This window comes from Plectropomus leopardus, chromosome 14 (assembly GCF_008729295.1).
Source record: "Plectropomus leopardus isolate mb chromosome 14, YSFRI_Pleo_2.0, whole genome shotgun sequence".
In the NCBI taxonomy this organism is placed as follows: Eukaryota; Metazoa; Chordata; class Actinopteri; order Perciformes; family Serranidae; genus Plectropomus; species Plectropomus leopardus.
Genome location: NC_056476.1, coordinates 13612054 through 13629525, shown reverse-complemented (window position 1 = coordinate 13629525; position 17472 = coordinate 13612054). Strand labels below are relative to the sequence as shown.

General features: G+C 39.4%; 1 protein-coding gene across 1 annotated transcript in view; it reads right to left on the bottom strand.

Annotated features, from left to right (window-relative positions):
- Nucleotides 1–671: 671 nt before the first annotated feature.
- asap3 (ArfGAP with SH3 domain, ankyrin repeat and PH domain 3) overlaps nt 672–17472 on the bottom strand; it is a 34620-nt gene continuing 17819 nt past the window's right edge. The window contains exons 10-26 of the mRNA XM_042500394.1: nt 17211–17320; nt 15346–15415; nt 15146–15233; nt 14819–14867; nt 13234–13400; nt 12894–13027; nt 12641–12732; nt 12364–12544; nt 11296–11381; nt 5849–5964; nt 5685–5752; nt 4587–4694; nt 4138–4360; nt 3646–3931; nt 3037–3271; nt 2724–2855; nt 672–2407 (exon numbers count right to left, since the gene is read on the bottom strand). Coding sequence (XP_042356328.1) covers nt 2333–2407; nt 2724–2855; nt 3037–3271; nt 3646–3931; nt 4138–4360; nt 4587–4694; nt 5685–5752; nt 5849–5964; nt 11296–11381; nt 12364–12544; nt 12641–12732; nt 12894–13027; nt 13234–13400; nt 14819–14867; nt 15146–15233; nt 15346–15415; nt 17211–17320 — 2220 coding nt within the window. The 3' untranslated portion in view covers nt 672–2332. The remainder of the gene's footprint in view (nt 2408–2723; nt 2856–3036; nt 3272–3645; nt 3932–4137; nt 4361–4586; nt 4695–5684; nt 5753–5848; nt 5965–11295; nt 11382–12363; nt 12545–12640; nt 12733–12893; nt 13028–13233; nt 13401–14818; nt 14868–15145; nt 15234–15345; nt 15416–17210; nt 17321–17472) is intronic.

The following is a 17472-nucleotide window of genomic DNA, read 5'->3' as shown; positions in this document are numbered from 1 at the left end:
GCCTTGCTTTTTTGTCATTTTTTCAGCATGCTATTTTATGGGCTTTAAGGCCTCTGGGGGATGTTTTTTCAACACTTTATAGTATAAGAAGCCTCTACATGCTATACTAAGTGGTTTTCAGCTGTTTTTTGGACACGTCAAATTTTAGCATTTTCGCCATACTATAGCCTTGCTATTTTGTCACTTCTTCACCATGCTATTTTATGGATTTGGGGGCCGTTTTCACTAAGAGATATACTGTCTTTTTTAGATTGTCCTTCTTGAGAAATTGCAGTTTGTGAAAAAAAAAATCCCTAATCTACCTGTATGTAACCTACAGCTATAAAGTAGCATGAGTCTATTGATTTTGAATTATCGGACTTCTTATAATAAAGGCTAGTGTATTTTTGGAATAAGTCACCGTTTTTATGAATCACCCTCTTACACAAACTTGTGATCCATTTGTTTAAGCGTGCACAACATAATCATGGCCACTAAGCCCTGTCACAATAGGTTTTATGCACATTTATACACATCACTAGGAAGTAGCTTTTATATGCGCCCTCACTCACTGAATTATTTAAGCAATGTGTGCTTGTGCTGAGCATTAAGGGCTTGTAGCTCTATGGCTTTGCGTCTGCCATAATATATTAGCCCACCCTATCATGCCACATGCAGAAAATAACACCTAATTTACACTATAAAAGAGTGTACGGCACTTTATTGAACATGTTTTATATGTATTTACAAATATACCGACTAAAATGAGTTAATGTACTATTGTTTAAATTTGACAATTTCTACTTACATTTGTACTTAAATGCAATCACCCCCTGCTTCACAATTATCTGATAACATGCTTGTCTCATGATTTGTTTGCTTAATTTTCAACACTGTAACAACACAATAGCGTCAGAAACAGTACCAAGCAAACAGAGTTGTTTGTTCAATGATTAAAAAGAAGCGAACACCTGCTTCCTGCCCACCTTTACCCATTACTGTCGGTGTTTGTTTGCAGTTTGCTGAGACAAGATCCTCTCTTTACACTGATTAAGCAACTGTCTGGTCCCTTTCGTTTTTTTTTCTGTCTGACAGCCGTTTAGACAACTAATGACAAAGAACAGAGGACAAACAACATTAAATCAAAGGACTTCAAATTACCAAAATGAAGTAACACTATCTGTAATAAACAATCCTTTTGTAATGCATAACGGCTGAGAAAACAGGTGATATATACTGTACATCAGCGGATATTTTTAGTATGTACAACAAACTATGTGTAATAGCTGTAAAATGCGTTACTAGTACAAAAAGTGGAGCAGTTCCGTTAAGTCCTAAAGGTTCCTAAATCTCAGATGCGATGTGCTTGTGTATATCTTGTGTGATGCACACGTGCCAACCGTAAGTGTGTGTGTTCACTACACAAATGACTGCAGTGGGGTGCTGTTACTAACAAGCTCTCTTTAAGTGCTATTTCCTGGAAGAATAGTGAGAGTCTTTTCTCTTTTTTATAACACACCGTCGTTATTCCTTTTTCTCCAGAGACAGATGCCTGGAGCCAGAGGAAATTGGATCTCTCCTAGCAGCCAGTGAGCTGTGCCCAGAATCAAGATGGCTGAGCTAAAGTTTCACATCTTTGCCCAGAGGCTTGCCATTTTGGTGGAGACAGACTGGCAAGCACAGAGTCCCAGGGCGGGCTGCAACTGACACTGGGCAGGTACGAACCTCAAGTCCAGGTCTCAGTATACTGTGATTTTAGAGACTGAACCGTTTACGTTCAGACCAAAAAGAAGCTAGATCTTCATTCACAGCAGCTGGCGGGGTATATATTTACAGCTCTGCCAACTCTTTCGAAGATTTCTTCTTAATGAGTTTAAAGTGCCCTAAAGGGTTTTTGCCCTGCAAGTACGTCGCGCCAATAGTTAAAAGTCCTAGATCATCAATTTAGACAATTTAAACATCTGCAAAATTTTGTGCATCATTAAAAGTTAAAGGGACAACTGCAGCTAAAAAAACAAGGCTACAACAACATAGGGGGAAACACTGTCCTTGAAAAAGGGGTTTTATGGGGCTCTAAAAGGCTTCAGTTCCCTTGTTGGTTTCCAGAACGAGTAAATGTTAAAATTGTAAAACTGTACCATTTATATCCTCAGGTCTCTCTTGGCTAGTATATCCTCATGGAAAGATTCTCAGTTTGCTCAAACCCTCCAGGTTGAGTTAGATCCAGGATAATGTCCTCTCCTGTAAATAAAATCCAGTCTGTCTGACGACGATAAGTCTCCAGTAAGCATCCAATGCTGGTTCAGTTCCTTTGATGTGTTAGCACACAGTTCTTCCATATTTCCATGTCCATTCAGTCAGTTAGTTTGTGTACATAGTTGACAGGAAAGGTCCCAGTCCTGGATGGGTCCCCCTCTATGTGCCCAACCTGTTAGATAAAGAAAGAGCCAGATTACTTTATTTATCCCTGAATCCAGAACTTCCTTTGTTACAGAAGCTTAGAGCAAAACAGACAGAGATACTTAGCGTAACAACCTATACAATGCAACTCAAGTAACAGACACAACAAACAAAAATTTAAATACTTGGGAGAATTATAAATCACATAACTGATAGAGTAATTTAACAATTATGAAGTGAGCATATATAAAAAGTACATTTCACTTACTGTTAAATCTTTCACATTGCTGCGCCACAGAAATGAAAAAGGCACAAAGGTGAAATCAAGTTGCAGTTTCACTTACCCACCAGTGGAGGTCATTAGTGGCCGTGACCACAATGATCTCATCTTTGAAAAAGGCAAGCTGCTCTGAACTGACTGCTCTGCAGTCCACTAAAGCCTTGACACGCTTCTGATGTGGCCTGCTGCCAGACACCTGGAGGAGACAGGCAATATATTTTCCAGTGTGCCTACAGCAAATTTATATCGACTGTGAAATCTCACAGGTTTTTTTCAGATTTTACACAGAAAAAAGGGCTGCGGAATTGAAGATTGTGATATGGTGGACTGATACTGGAAGCTGAATGCAATAAACAGAAGTTTCTGTGTGTTTGTACCATAGCATTCCTGCGGGGTCGTGGGGCACAGGTCACTGCAGGTGAGGATGGCGCCGCTGGAGCGGGAGCAGGAGCAGGAGCAGGAGCAGGAGCTGGGGTGAGGCCTGGTCCATTCCCCACTAAGCTGCAGTACAGCTCCTCCTGACTGCCCACACAGGTCGGAGACAACACACCGCACTTCCCCTGGTTACCTCCTCCACTGCTGGTTCGACGGTACGATGTGGTCTTCTCTGAACTACGGTAGAAAAGTCACATGAGAGGACACATGACTTGTAACATTTTGTGAAAATGGTTAATAAATACTAATATTGTTTATATCAATAAATATCCATTAAAAAAAGTTACAGATATCTCATCCATCTACATATATACTTACACAAATGATTTCTTAAAGGTTTACAAATCATTTGGAAATCATTAACAACTTCATAAAGTATAAAAAATGTAATGTGGTCAACAATAAACTAAACTACAGTATTACTGATATTAACTAATGTTTGGTAAACATTATAATAATTTCATACACAATAAAATAACGATTCATTGAATTTAAGTTAAATGTACATGTATCATTTATTCACGAGAAAAAATGTAACAATGCTGTCTTACCTGACAGGCCCTATGTGACTCTGAGAGGAAGTTGGCGTGACGCTGGCTTGAGAACCAGAACTAGCAGCAGGCTGGCCGTCCCAGGTCTGCCTCTGTCCCCGCAGCAGAGCTCCCTGTCCGTGGGGAGACCTCGGCGGTTTACCTCCTTGGTTTTCTGTGTTGGGTGAAGAAGTTCTGTGTCTCGTCTGTGTGTGGGGACTGGAGGAGTGTGAGGCTGGATTAGAGCAGCGTCGTGGGAGGGGGTTGCCTTCCTGTGTTGTGACCGAAATCTGGGGGTCTGAGCGACCTGAGGACAGGAAGAAAATGTCAAAAATTGAATCAAGAGCAACACTGCACATTGTATCTTCACCGTTTTTTGCAGCAGTGCATGTTATCATAAACCAAATCTAACTGAATTCAACCTGATTAAACCCTTCAGTAATACAAATTAAAAATCAGGAATGGTTAGGGCATTTTCATGATGCAGATAAGCCATACGCTGCAGTAGCTCACCTCGCTGGATGGATTTAGCTGGCAGTGGCGGCGGCATTGATGCTCCAGAGGGGGCGCTGTTGGCTGGGGGATTTTTGTATAAGAAGTCTAGATTCTCATATGTCTGACAAGGCCTGCTTCCCGCATTACCATTGGCACCATTTACTACACTCCAGCGAGCGAAGGCATTTCCACCACTTACACTGGAGGACGGTGGAGAGTGTTTTTTGGGTAATGGGCTCACCTGGAAGAATGTGTACAGGAGCAAGAGGTTAATTACTAATTTTTTCTTAACTTTTTCATTTTTGTATTGCCTTTTTCTCTTAAGTAGAGGAAATTTGCAGTGGAAACCCCCTATATTGCCCTTTAAACTTTGCAAAAGGCTTTTTGGCAGAGAAACAAAGTTAGTAATAAGATTGTTTTTGTGTGTGTATGTTGCTGATGTTGTTGTTGTTGTTGTTGTTGTTTACCCTCTCATCCAGGTCATCCTCGCTGTCATAAAACTCCTGAGAATGTGTCTCCCATGTGAACTCCACGTGGATCTGAGAGTTAAACTTCCCACTCTGGGCAAGCTCCAACTAACACACACACACACGCACACGCGCGCACGCGCGCACACACACACACACAGACACACACACAGGAGCACAAACATTCAGAATAGTCTCATCAACTCATACCACATAGCACAATAATACACGCATAGCAGCTATAATGCATTAAGTGTGGTCTTAGCTTTACTCAATGAGGTGCATTTCTGCCACTTTGTTGGAATCGTTCTGTTTCGTGGCTGCTCTTGGGAAGTAGTTTTTGGGAGTTTTAGATTCAGATAAGTTCAAACACATTAATGCTTCTAGATTAGCTGGCAAATATTTTGAGGAAGAATGAAAAAAAAGATAGTGGAAAGCAGGATTAGAATTTCTGACAATGTATCACAGATTGTCGTTCAATTTTGGGAAAAATCTACTACATAAAACTCCATCCTGACTGGCAATGATCAGTCATATCAGCGTGGCCTTGGGTTCAGCAGATGTTTAAAAAAACAAAAAAACAACTTGGAATAAGTCAGGCAGGTTAGATAAAAATCATTTGGGAAAAGTCTCGAGTCCAGAGTCATATATCATTGCAGATTCCAGATTTTTTCTTTTTTAAAGCTAGACAGAAAATGAAATTAATTCAGCCAGTAAGTGCACAGGGTGAACTTTTAAGCTGTGCACAATCAAACAGGATATTGCGCAAGGCAGGTCTGATTCAGCAGGGCAGATGGCCGGTAAGAAAATAAAACCAGTTTATAAATGATACACACTGGGGCCTGATGAGGATAAGATTCTTTGTCCTGGGAGTGAGACCTTAACAGAGCTTTGGTGCACGGGGAGTTATTTCAAGGCAGTATTTCCAGCTGAGGAAGTTGTCTTGTTTAGTTTCTGGAGCGGGCTCTCTGGTAGGCATTTTAATGTTGTAATTTGATTCCTTAGTTGAATTTACCTCCTGACTGTGTGTGTTCTCTGAATTTATGAATTAAAAGTTGAATATATAAAAAAAGAGAGAGCTAGAAAGTGGGATCTCACCAGCTCAACACACTGAGCGTGCTGCAGTCTCCGTGCAGTATCAAGGGCCGTCTCTCCTGCAGAGTTCACTACAAGAAGTTTAGAGGAAGATGTGCTTTTACAGTATTTGTTGATTACACAGCATTACAGAAAAGTAGAGAATATATATATATGTATATAAATACCTGTGTGTAATGCTGCCTTTGCTTTAAGCAGTAACTTTAGAGACTCGGTTTTGTGATGCAGGACGCTGTAGTGAAGAGCTGTGTTTCCTTCTGCTGTTCTTTTCTCCAGACAGTTGCTGTAGAGCAAAAACAGAGTACAAGCAGATGGTGATAACAACATTCTATGTAGGGCTGCAGTACTATACAGATCTCATGATATACTGTAGTGTGAAAACTGATGATTATCATACTGTGTACATTTACTTATTAGCGATATTTAAAAATTAAAAAAAAAAATGCAACTAGACAAGAGTCTCACCTTTATTTTATGTCAAAAGGGAGACTTTTTACAAAACTTTCATTTAAAATGAAAGTGTATGTTTCAAAAATCAGACCTGAATGTGCATTGACAAGTACCAGAAACACATTGTAGGGTAACTAATAGCCACCAAATGTCTGCATGTGTATGTTTTGATCCAATACAGTTGCCTACAAATTGTTTTTTTTACCCTTATTTTATTTTTATTTATTTAATCCCAACCCCTTTTTCCCCCACCTTTTTATTCGTTCATTCTATTTTCTTAATTTATTTCATTTCTTTATTTTTCTTATTTTTTGATTAAAATTTTTATTTTATTTTTATTTTTTATTTATTACTTTTAAATGATTGAAAGGTCCTAATGTTCATTTGGTAGTGTATTTTGCCTTTGTGTGTTAACATAAACCAATAAAGTTCATTATTAAGTTCATTAAAGAATAAGGGCTGAAAATGGAAAAGGATTAAAATTCAAATCAAAATGGCGGACCTCCTGTTGGGTTTAGGGTATGGCTCCAAGAGGCTTTTTTTTTTTTTTTAAATCTTGAGATGTTACATATACCTTCCAATTTTCACAATTGAAACAAAATGTTGAAAATATATCTGTATCATTAGGGTTAGCTCAGTGGGTTGGATGGAGAGTTAATATCCATAAGGTTCCATGTTCAATCCTTGCTTAGGACAGGTGACTTTCAAAGGTCATTGTCTAAATTTTATTTTTTTTTAGGAGTCTCCTAGGGTTGCAATTTGAGCCTCACAAGTGAAGCGGTTTTGCAATAGTACAAAATCCATGGCTGAAATTTAACGGATAATGCCAGAATTGGTGAAAACTAAAAATATACAAGACAGGGAGACAATTATGTCACAAACAAACAAACAAAATACCATACACGTGAATATTAAAACATGCCAGTACTCTCTAATGGACATGTCAAAATAGGACATGTCCAAAAAAACAGCTGAAAAACACGTTGAGACGCGTCATAGTATAGAATGTTGAAAAAAAAAAACAGTCAAAAACATTTAGTGGCTGGAGGTTTGGCTCAGTGGATTAGACACCTGGTTGGAGTGTCTGAAGTTGTAAGTTCAAGCCTTGTTCAGGACATATGACTTTTAAAGATTATCGTCCAAATATGAAAGATATAGGGAACGTTTAAAACCTGAAATGTGACTGATGTGTGGCTGAGGGGATAAGACCATCAGTTAGAGTTCCAAAGGTTGCTGGTTCAAGCCCTACAAGGCTGGTGGTTATACAAGAGTGCAAGATCCATGGCTGAAATTTCATAGATAATACCAAATGATATTTTATGTCACAAATAAAATGAAACATCAGCTGATATATCTATTTTCTCTGTTGATATAAGTGTCATATGCTGTTGATACGCAAAATTCAGTATCTGTAGTGACGTCTGTCAAAAACTCGACTGATATATGATATATATCACTCAACTTTACTGTCTTAATTTGATCTGCAATATCACGATCAGTATCTAAACTGTATGAATATACAGTCAAATGAAATGTTATGGCATAAATAAAATAAAATATCAGCTGACATATCTCTTTGATCTGCTAATATAAGGGTCATATGCTGTTGAATCGCAAAATTCAGTATCAGCAGTGACATCTGTCAGAAACTTGACTGATATATGAGTCAGGCCGATATTCCTTGATTTCGACAGACGTCACTGCCGATACTGGTTTTACCTGTTTTGGGACCACTTCACCTGTTTTTTTGGCCAAAACGATATATCACTCAACTTTACTGCCTTAATTTGATCTGCAATATCTCAATCAGTGTCTAAACTGTATGAATCTACAGTCAAATGACATTTTATGGCATAAATAAAATAAAATAAAATATCAGCTGATATATCTCTTTGCTCTGCTTATATAAGGGTCATATGCTGTTGAAACGCAAAATTCAGCATCCGCAGTGACGTCTGTCGAAAACTTGACTGATATATGAGTCAGGCCAATATTCCTTGATTTCGATAGACGCATCTGCCTATACTGGTTTTACCTGTTTTGGGATGACTTTACCTGTTTTTTTTGACCAAAACAATATATTTCTCAACTTTACTGCCTTAATTTGATCTGCAATATCTCAATCAGTGTCTAAACTGTATGAATCTACAGTCAAATGACATTTTATGGCATAAATAAAATAAAATAAAATATCAGCTGATATATCTCTTTGCTCTGCTGATATAAGGGTCATATGCTGTTGAAATGCAAAATTCAGCATCTACAGTGAAGTCTGTCGAAAACTTGACTGATATATGAGTCAGGCCGATATTACTTGATTTCAACAGACGCATCTGCCAATACTGGTTTTACCTGTTTTGGGACCACTTCACCTGTTTTTTTTTAACCAAAACAATATATTTCTCAACTTTATTGCCTTAATTTGATCTGCAATATCTCAATCAGTGTCTAAACTGTATGAATCTACAGTCAAATGACATTTTATGGCATAAAGAAAATAAAATATAATATATCGCTATTCCTCTGCTATTTTAAGGGTTTTATGGTATGAAATACAGCTAAAATTTACAAGAAAATTAAAAAAGGTTTAGCTCAGTGAGTTAAGAGACCGGTTAATGTATCAATGATAGTGTGTTCAAATCTCACTCCATACTTAGTTTTTAAAGGTTATCATCCAAATATAAAATGTATAGAGACGTTCCAGAGGCAAATTGATATACAGCGTGGTGTAGGTGATAAAACACCCGCTTTATAAGCAGAAATACGTCGGTTCGAGTACAGCCATGATAGTGCTTTTGTAACAGAACAAGCTCTATGACTAAAACTTTATGGATGATGCCAGGGTCAGTGAAAACGATACACAGATATTTGTGTTACTAACAAACGAACTAAATACCATCCACTTGATAAAATATGTCAGTACTCTCTAATGGACGAAAACATGCGCTGTAGGGCGATCAGCTGTTTGATCCGCTATAATGACACGCCGCTCGGTTGTCAAATAAAAAGCTCAGTTCCACTGTCAGTCCTTCACTACATGACATGATCGTTCAGTACTTCTGCTGTTGCAGAGTTTTGGCGTGAGATTTGCTTTGGTGTCATGACAGCGTGAGACTGACGGTGAAAGCGTGTGTCACATGCCAGGAGCGTGAGAGTTAGCAGCCCAGAAATATAAGTTAAAATGCCGAGAGGGTCCGAAAAGCCGCTAAATAGCGATAAAATCTGGACGTTAGTAGTCCTCTCCTCTCGTCACCCTTCGACCTCAGATCGTCTTCTTCGTTTGCAAAATGATGGGGCCATTGTTTATTAACTTAACTGTATATTTCAATGTGGCTTACCGTGAGAACACCCTGCAACACCGTCCGCTCTGCGGCGCACTCTGTGTTTTAGAGTGCTGCGAGTAGTGTAAGCTATGGAGGACTGAAACTGCCAAAATCCAAAATAAATAACTAACTAAATAAATAAATGAATATGCCCCAAATGCCAATATTTAATACATTTCCCTTTTCATTTTCCATTTAATTCACAGATTTGTTCATTTTTATATTTATTTGCTTATTTATTTACCAACAACGGCCAGCAGTTCATCATCTTCTTTTGAAAACTAAAATGACTACTTGCTAGAAGATTGCCAGGGAGCTAAGGCTCTTAGCTGATCTCGCTTAAAAAAACACCATTAGTCAGGACTATCTACTGTTTCGTGTGGACGCTCTGACTAACAGTGTCTTTCAGTTAGTGGCATTCGCGGACACAGAGGTTGACCCTGTCAATTTTAATATTATAGCAAATAGCAAATTTTTAAAAACGAATAAACTGGTAAATAAAATGGAACATTAAAATGGAAATAAATTAAATGTTGGCATTTTGGCCATATTCATTCATTTATTGGCACATTTATTTATTTATTTTTGATTTTGGCAGTCTCAGTCTTCCACAGTAAACAATGGAGAATTGCCTAAAAATTTGAATAACTTTAAAAATGGTAGACGTCCTGTTGGGTTTAAGGCATTGCTCCCAGAGGCTTTTTTGTAGGTCTCTGGGTGTTGCACATGCCTCCAAAGTGTCTTACCTCTAGATAAAACATACCGAGGGGGCTGTTCCATTAAAATTTCCCAGGGGAGCGCTACAGAGCCATCTTGGCACATCAAAGCAAAAAAATCATAGCAAATGTCACATTTTAGGACTTTTGATGTGTGGGTTTTGTGAGCTTTCAAGCATCCTTCCCCCCTAAAACAGAGCTTCTGGTTTTTGGCGAATAATGTGTCACCACAGCAACAGTAAGGCAATGCAAGGCAGCTTTATTTGTAAAGCACATTTCATACAGCAGGGCAATTCAAAGTGCTTTACAGAGTAATAAAATAAAGAAAAAAATTTATAAAAAAAAAAGAGATAGATATACAAGGTAAAATGAATTGCTAAATGATTTAAAAATATATATATAACTATTAAAAATAGCAAAAATGCAAACAAGAGGTGCAAAGATAAAAAGATAATTCAAAATTATTTAAAATCAAGTTTAAAAATAAGTTGGTAGTCATTAGCAGTTGGAGTAGGCAGTGTAAAAAAGGAAAGTGGTCCGAGTCTGGGCTTGCAAAACCTCATCTGGGAGGTTATTCCAGGTTAGTGCTGAATTATAACAAAATGCTGCTGCACCATGTTTAGTTCTGACTATTGGGACGCTCAGTAGGCAGAAGGATTTTTTGAGACAATTTTGAGATCAATCAAGTCAACCTGCTCGGAGCTGAATGTCTCAGTGTAAAACTTTGTTTTTCCTTTACCAATATGTGGGGCTTTCACAACTGTTCAGGGCGGGACTTTTACCAAATGTGAAGTTCGGGGAAGATTGGATCATGTGCAATAGTGTTAGAAACTTCTGATTTGGTGGCAAAACATATAAATTCTAGGCCCCTCCACGTCCACGTCCTTCAACGAAAACCATAAAGCTCCGCAGTCGACCCCCCCCAGTTAGTGCTCAAGCTCTAATAACAGTTTAATACTGTGACACCATGAAACCATGATGTTTTCTACACATGGTCACTGTACCGTGAAACTCTATGCCTATGTCTACCCAATTTCTATGCAGTCAAACAATACTGATCAAGAGCCTAATTATTTTCATGCAAAAGAGATAAGACCCATACAAGACTACTTATCAGTGTCTGACCTGTTCTGGCAGAGGAAGTCCACCAGCGCCAGAGAGCTTCTTTCCTCCTGACGCACAGCAACATGGAGAGCTGTCTCTTTGATCCCCTTAAGCAAGAAGAAAAAAGCAAAAATGAGGCCAAATTGTTGACCTTCGGCCCGTCTGTACAACTTTTCTGACTGTCAGTCAGTGGCCTTAAGTGGCTGCATTTTGTTTCTGCCAATCAGGTGTTAAGACATGCGACTAGAATACCAGAAGTGTCAATGGTAGATTACAAAACAACTTGTTTCTGTGTTTAAAAAGCGAAAACAGGCCTACAGCTTTAAACATCATCTGTTTGTGTAAAGTGCAAAAGGAGGGGCAGAATAAAGACAGAGAAGTGCCTGCGTAATTCAATGAGCTTGTCTCACTTGTTCTCGGGAGACGTGAGCTCTGACCTAAAAGCTGAAATAATAAACGAGGACTAACCAACACAAACAAACACACACACAGTGAAGTCAGCAGTGTTGCACAGACTGCTTAAGCTGAGCAGGAAGTGTATGACAGGGAGGGTAGAGCGTGATTAAAGACAAGAAGACGAGGCGTTGAGGAGAGACAGCAGAGGCGGGGAAAAAGGGATGAGTGGGTGAGGAGAGCAAAAGGGGGAAAAGATTGGATTAGAGGCCAGAATAGATGGGAGGGCCTTTGACTACCCACTCTCATGAAGCATGCACACAAGAGGACCATTAACACATACTTCACATGCTGTAACTATCCACACACCTCCTACATACTGTATGTTGTGGCATTTTTAAACATAAGGAGGACATGATTCTATTTTTAGTTGTTTTACCGACAGGTTTTAAGTGACAGAAACATGTTAGTAACATTTTTGAAACACTCCATTAATGTATGTGTAGCTATAAACAAGCTGGGTCTTGTCAGAGTGCAGCTGACATATATCCTAAATGCATGACAACTGTGGGAGTTCAAATTTGTCAGAAGATGATATGAATTTATTGCATACATTCCCACCACAACAGAGGACACATTTCAGGAAGAAAGAAATGCTGGCGTGGAAATCCACTTGAGGCTATAAATTCTGCTCACCTGTCCATCAGGCAGTGTGAGGGGTTTGGAAAGGTCCACTCCCTCAGCGTAGAGCTGTAGAAGAGAAGTGAGGTCACGGCTCTTCACGGCATCATACAGCCTCCCAGGGTCTGCTTCTTCTCTACGCAGCACATAACGACGCTCAGCATACTTCGACACAATGTACTCCTTTCTGGCATTCCTTAAATGCAAAAAATACAAGTTTCAATCACCAAATTGTATTTTTTTAATTATTTTGAGCAACCGGTTGTTAGTTTAAAAGAAACCATGGACTCACATGTCACTTTGTGGCAGTGGTTTGACAGAGTCATTTGGAAGGCCCGCCTCCATGATGTCATTGAATCTGGTGTTGCCAATACTGACGGCCAACTGAAGTGACACACAATGCAGCCACAAAGATGTCACATAAAAGCATGTCAGTGAAAGGCAGATGGTTACATCATGTGTGCAATTAGGGAAACCCTGACAATATAAAATCCATCTGGACTTAGTCTGTGTTTGGTGTGTGTTTCCATGTGTGCATTTAGTACCAAAAGCTCAGAGGTGCTCAGCAGGTCCAGAGTGAGCGACTGGATCCTGGAGTAATGAACACCCAGCTCTCTGTGGATGCCAGAGCACTCTATACAGGTCAGGATGCCCAGATTGGTCGACAGCCATGTTGGATCTGAGAGACACGGAGCAAAAGAAGCCGACGGGCTGTTAGAAACTCATTAACACTCTAAAAACACAGCTGGAATTGACAGATGTTGTTGGCTATGAATATGATCACACTCTTAGAATAAATTAAACTGGTTAGAAAATATTCTCATTTCATCTCCACCGTGTATTTCTAAATTTTCTTTATGCAATGATTGTCAAGAACTGGCTGACCTGGTGCTCCACAGTCGGCACAGGCCTCGTTGCCAGGCATGTGTCGAAGCTCTGCGATGATGGCTCGGGAGAGTTCCTGGAGCCCGCTGTCCTGGACCTGGAGTTGATCTCCAACCAGTGCTGTGTTCAGGGCCTCCTCCTTACTGTTCTGGAGCACTGACACCCAACTAAAGTAAAAGTGCACAGTAATACAGAAAACAGTTAAAATCTGGAGTTACCACCTAGCGGCTGCATACTTCTGCAAACCAGTCAAGTTGCACGTACAGTTTATATCTATGTGAAAATACTGAAGATGTATCCAACCAAGTCTGTATCTGACCAAACGTCCCCCCTTCTGTTCCTGAGTTCCAATGTTGAATAATGCCATTATGATGTCACAATGAAGCTGACCTTTGACCTTTTGAATATAAAATGTCATCACTTCACCACGTATTCTATGAAACATTTGTGTGAATTTATTTTACTAATTAGCATAGGAATCTGTTTTGTGAGGTCACAGTGACCTCTAACCACCAAATTCTAATAAGTTCATTCTTGAGTCCAAGTGGACATTTGAGCCAAATTTAAGGAAATTCCCTCAAGGCTTTCTTGAGATATCACATTCATGAGAATGAGATGGATGCAAAGTCACAGTAACTTTGACCTTTGACCACCAAAATGTAATAATTTCAGCGCTGAGGACATTTGTGCCAAATCTGAAGAAATTCCTGAGATATCATGTTCATGAGAATAGGACGGATCAATGGGCAGACGGACAACCCGAAAACATAATGCCTCCAGCCTCATTTATAGCCAGCACAGAGGCACAAAGTGGAAAAAGGTTATTTATTTTACAATTTGCACATTTTGTAGAAGCCCACTCAGAGGGAAAGCAACAGTTTGTGGCATCAAGAGACACAAAGGATTGATAATTTCAGTCATTTCCAGAAGATCAAAAGTAATCCACCATGTGTTCTGCACATGTTTTTGCCTGTGATAAGTCATCATCACTCTCACTTTCTCAGTTTCATGAGTTCTCTGCCACCCAGACTCAGACTAAACCCCATGTCTTTCATTTCTGAGGCCTCAGTACTTTTCTCTTTAACCCATTTCCATCTCCCTCTGTCCCTAAACTCACACAGCTCATCACATCAAAGAATCAGCCTGGAGGCCTGCACACAAGGGAAGAGTAAGGGACAGAAAGCCCCACACGCACTCCCCTCAATCCCCACATCACAAAAACACTAAGTTCCTTTGCTTGCTGTCTGTGGCTGGAAAGAGGAGTCCCACCCAAAAGCAGCTGGGCCAGGGGGCTCCGAGAGGACAGCCTTTTCTTTCTGCATCATTTAGTTTCCTTCCCTTTTTGGGTATTGTCTGCCCTGCTTTTTCCTCTGCATACATCATATGATTATATACTCCTCTTTTTTTAACCACACAATCTTTATCTTTCTCTTTTATCATCTTTCATACTCCTCTGTTAAGTCTGAGTGCTCCTTTCTCAAACAGGCCCAAGCTCATATAAAGGTGCATGACATGTAACAACTTGCTGACACAAAGAGAAAAACAAGAGGTAAGGAAGGGAGCCTACAGTCGTTTTAACACTTACATAATACATTCCTGCTCGTCTTCTGCTTGGAAATGGTATGTCCGATTATCTATGGAGAAAGAGAAATGGCGGTTCAACATTGTTAGAAAATAAATTATTTAAGCAGCTAAGAAGTAAAGAGGGTTTTTAAGTTAACGGGACAGTGGAAAAAAAGGTTGCATGACTAGAACTGGTGCAAAACAATAAAACATGTCTGATCCTCATTTCTATTCATGTGGGGCCAGATTGGCAACATTTTACACAGCTGCACTGCAAATGATTATTTAGAGTCTTTAATGATGGGTTAAGGGTAAAGTGTGAAGGGTCAAAAGTCAAGAATAAACATACGAGTGACCAGGTCAAAGGTCCTCCTGTCCTCTGGGTTCGGTCGCACCTGACAGGTCAGTAGGTTCAACTTGGCTGGTGGTCGGTTGATCTAAGACACACAGATGCTAATGTCAGTATGGATTGGAGAAGTTGGATAGATTTCAGTCACACTTTGATCTGAATCTGGATGCTTGGTGGCAGTTTAGCCCATGTGTCCTCACCGTACTGTGGGAAATGGTAAGGCAGCCAAATTTCACTCCGCACTTCCTCTTCTGCCAAACCTTCCTGATCCTGCAGTATGAGATACCAAAAAAAAAATCAAATTTGAGCAAAAAAAAAAAAAAAGAGATTCCATACACAAACTGTTGACACAACATTATGAACCTGGATGATTTCTGTGCAGAGCATTAAAGAGATATTTTATGGCTGGAAATATAGTCTTTTCATAAAACTGGGCTATCTATGCAGCTGAGAGACACAAATACTTTTGAAATTGGTGCTACATGACCTGAGATAACAGAGGAAAAGGGCTGTGGTATTTGTTTTTGCTCAAGAGGTAGAAAACCTACAGCTGCCAGAATGCACCATGCTGCAGGCCTATGAATGCTCCTGGTGGCGTAATGCAAGCTTGGGCATTTTCTATAAGAAACGATATGGCGGCCAGCTGGTAATAAAGCAATTCAAATAAACTGTAAGTTAAATTAAGTTTCTGAAAACATTTGAGGTGAGAAATAAGTTAAGCAGCAAGAGAATCTTTGTTCGTATTTATTCAGCACTGCATACTTTTAAAGTTTGATCTCAGTATTTGTTTATGTTTATGTTGCTTTTAACCTATTGTACAGTGTGTCTTTGAGTACTTGAAAAGTGCTTTATAAATAAAATGTATTATTATAATTATTATAATTATTACTATTAGTATTATTATTATTTATTTTTAGTTTCTGTTTCTACAATAGAGAAACTGTATGGTGCCAACTTCTTGTTAACAAATTTCTCGTAATACACCTTAACAGTGTAGGCAAGAAATAGGCGATGCAGTAAAAGAAACTTGGTTTATATCTGATCACCACTGCAAATTTTACAGTTTGATCCAAGTTTAAGAGAGAGAGAGTGGTGGGTCTCTCAATCCATTCCTATATTTGTGTCTGTGGTGGCAGGCTTACAAAAATCCAGAATTACTATCTGTAGTTTGAGCAACTGCAAAAATCTACTGGATGATATAAAACCACATACACAGTTTACTAAAGTTTCTTTTACACATACTACCCACACTGTTATGATACAAAGCTGGTAGAAAATTGGCAAAGTGTTAACATGTACCCTTGAATTGTGTAATGGAGATCTACACACTGCTGGCTCAGCTCACTCCTGTTCACAGCACTTCACTCTTGTTTTCATTATCTTGATTGAACAGGTAAAATGGCTGAAAATGTGCTCTGTTTTGTGTCAGTGGCCTGAAGAAAGTTTGCTTTCCCCCCATCTCCCAATCACCCTACTGAACCACATCCCCTCTCCTTATCACACGGTAATCTAGCTCTTTGTGTGTGTGTGTGTGTGTGTGTGTGTGTGTGTGTGTGTGTGTGTGTGTGTGTGTGTGTGTGTGTGTGTGTGTGCACGCGCATGATGCAAAATCTGGATCCGCTCAGTTAGCCAGTCTGCCAATAAGTTCCACAGGAGGGGCCCCTGCTTGAATCTTCATCTCACAATAATGAGGACCAGGTGGGGTAGACAAAGCTTGAATTCCCCCTTCTCCCTTCATGCCTTACTTGCTTACTCTTCACCCGGCTGTGATCGCTACTGCCTTTGTCAGCAGCATTACTTACTTTGAAAATGTTGCCATTTTTTAAAATATGAACGTGGAAGGAAACCCGGAAGTTTTGCAGAAACAAAAACTACTCAAGCTGTTACTTAATGAGCTGCGACACATTAAATAACATGATTATTATTGACTTTACTGCACATTTTGGTGTTAAAAAGCATGTTTTTCACATTATGTCTTCCATGTGTTTCCAATTCTAATACAATACTTGTACTATAGCTGCTTTTGACCTGACATTTGGACACTGTAACTAATGCTTTTACACACCCATCACTCTTCTTGAGCAGGAAGCCGGATTTCTCTGTCCCGTACTTCTTGTTGCCCTGTGGTTGGTGGATGCTATACCCATTGCCAGAGTTCTTCCTGTTCAGATACTCCTGGGATGAAAACAGAGATTTAGGACTTTACTACAAGGGCTTTCAAGCCAGCTCTGATAAATTAAAACAATATAAAACAATAGTGGCAAGACACAGAAATCTGACAGTATAAACTAGCATTAAAGCTGTTTCCTTTATAGAGCGCACTTTTC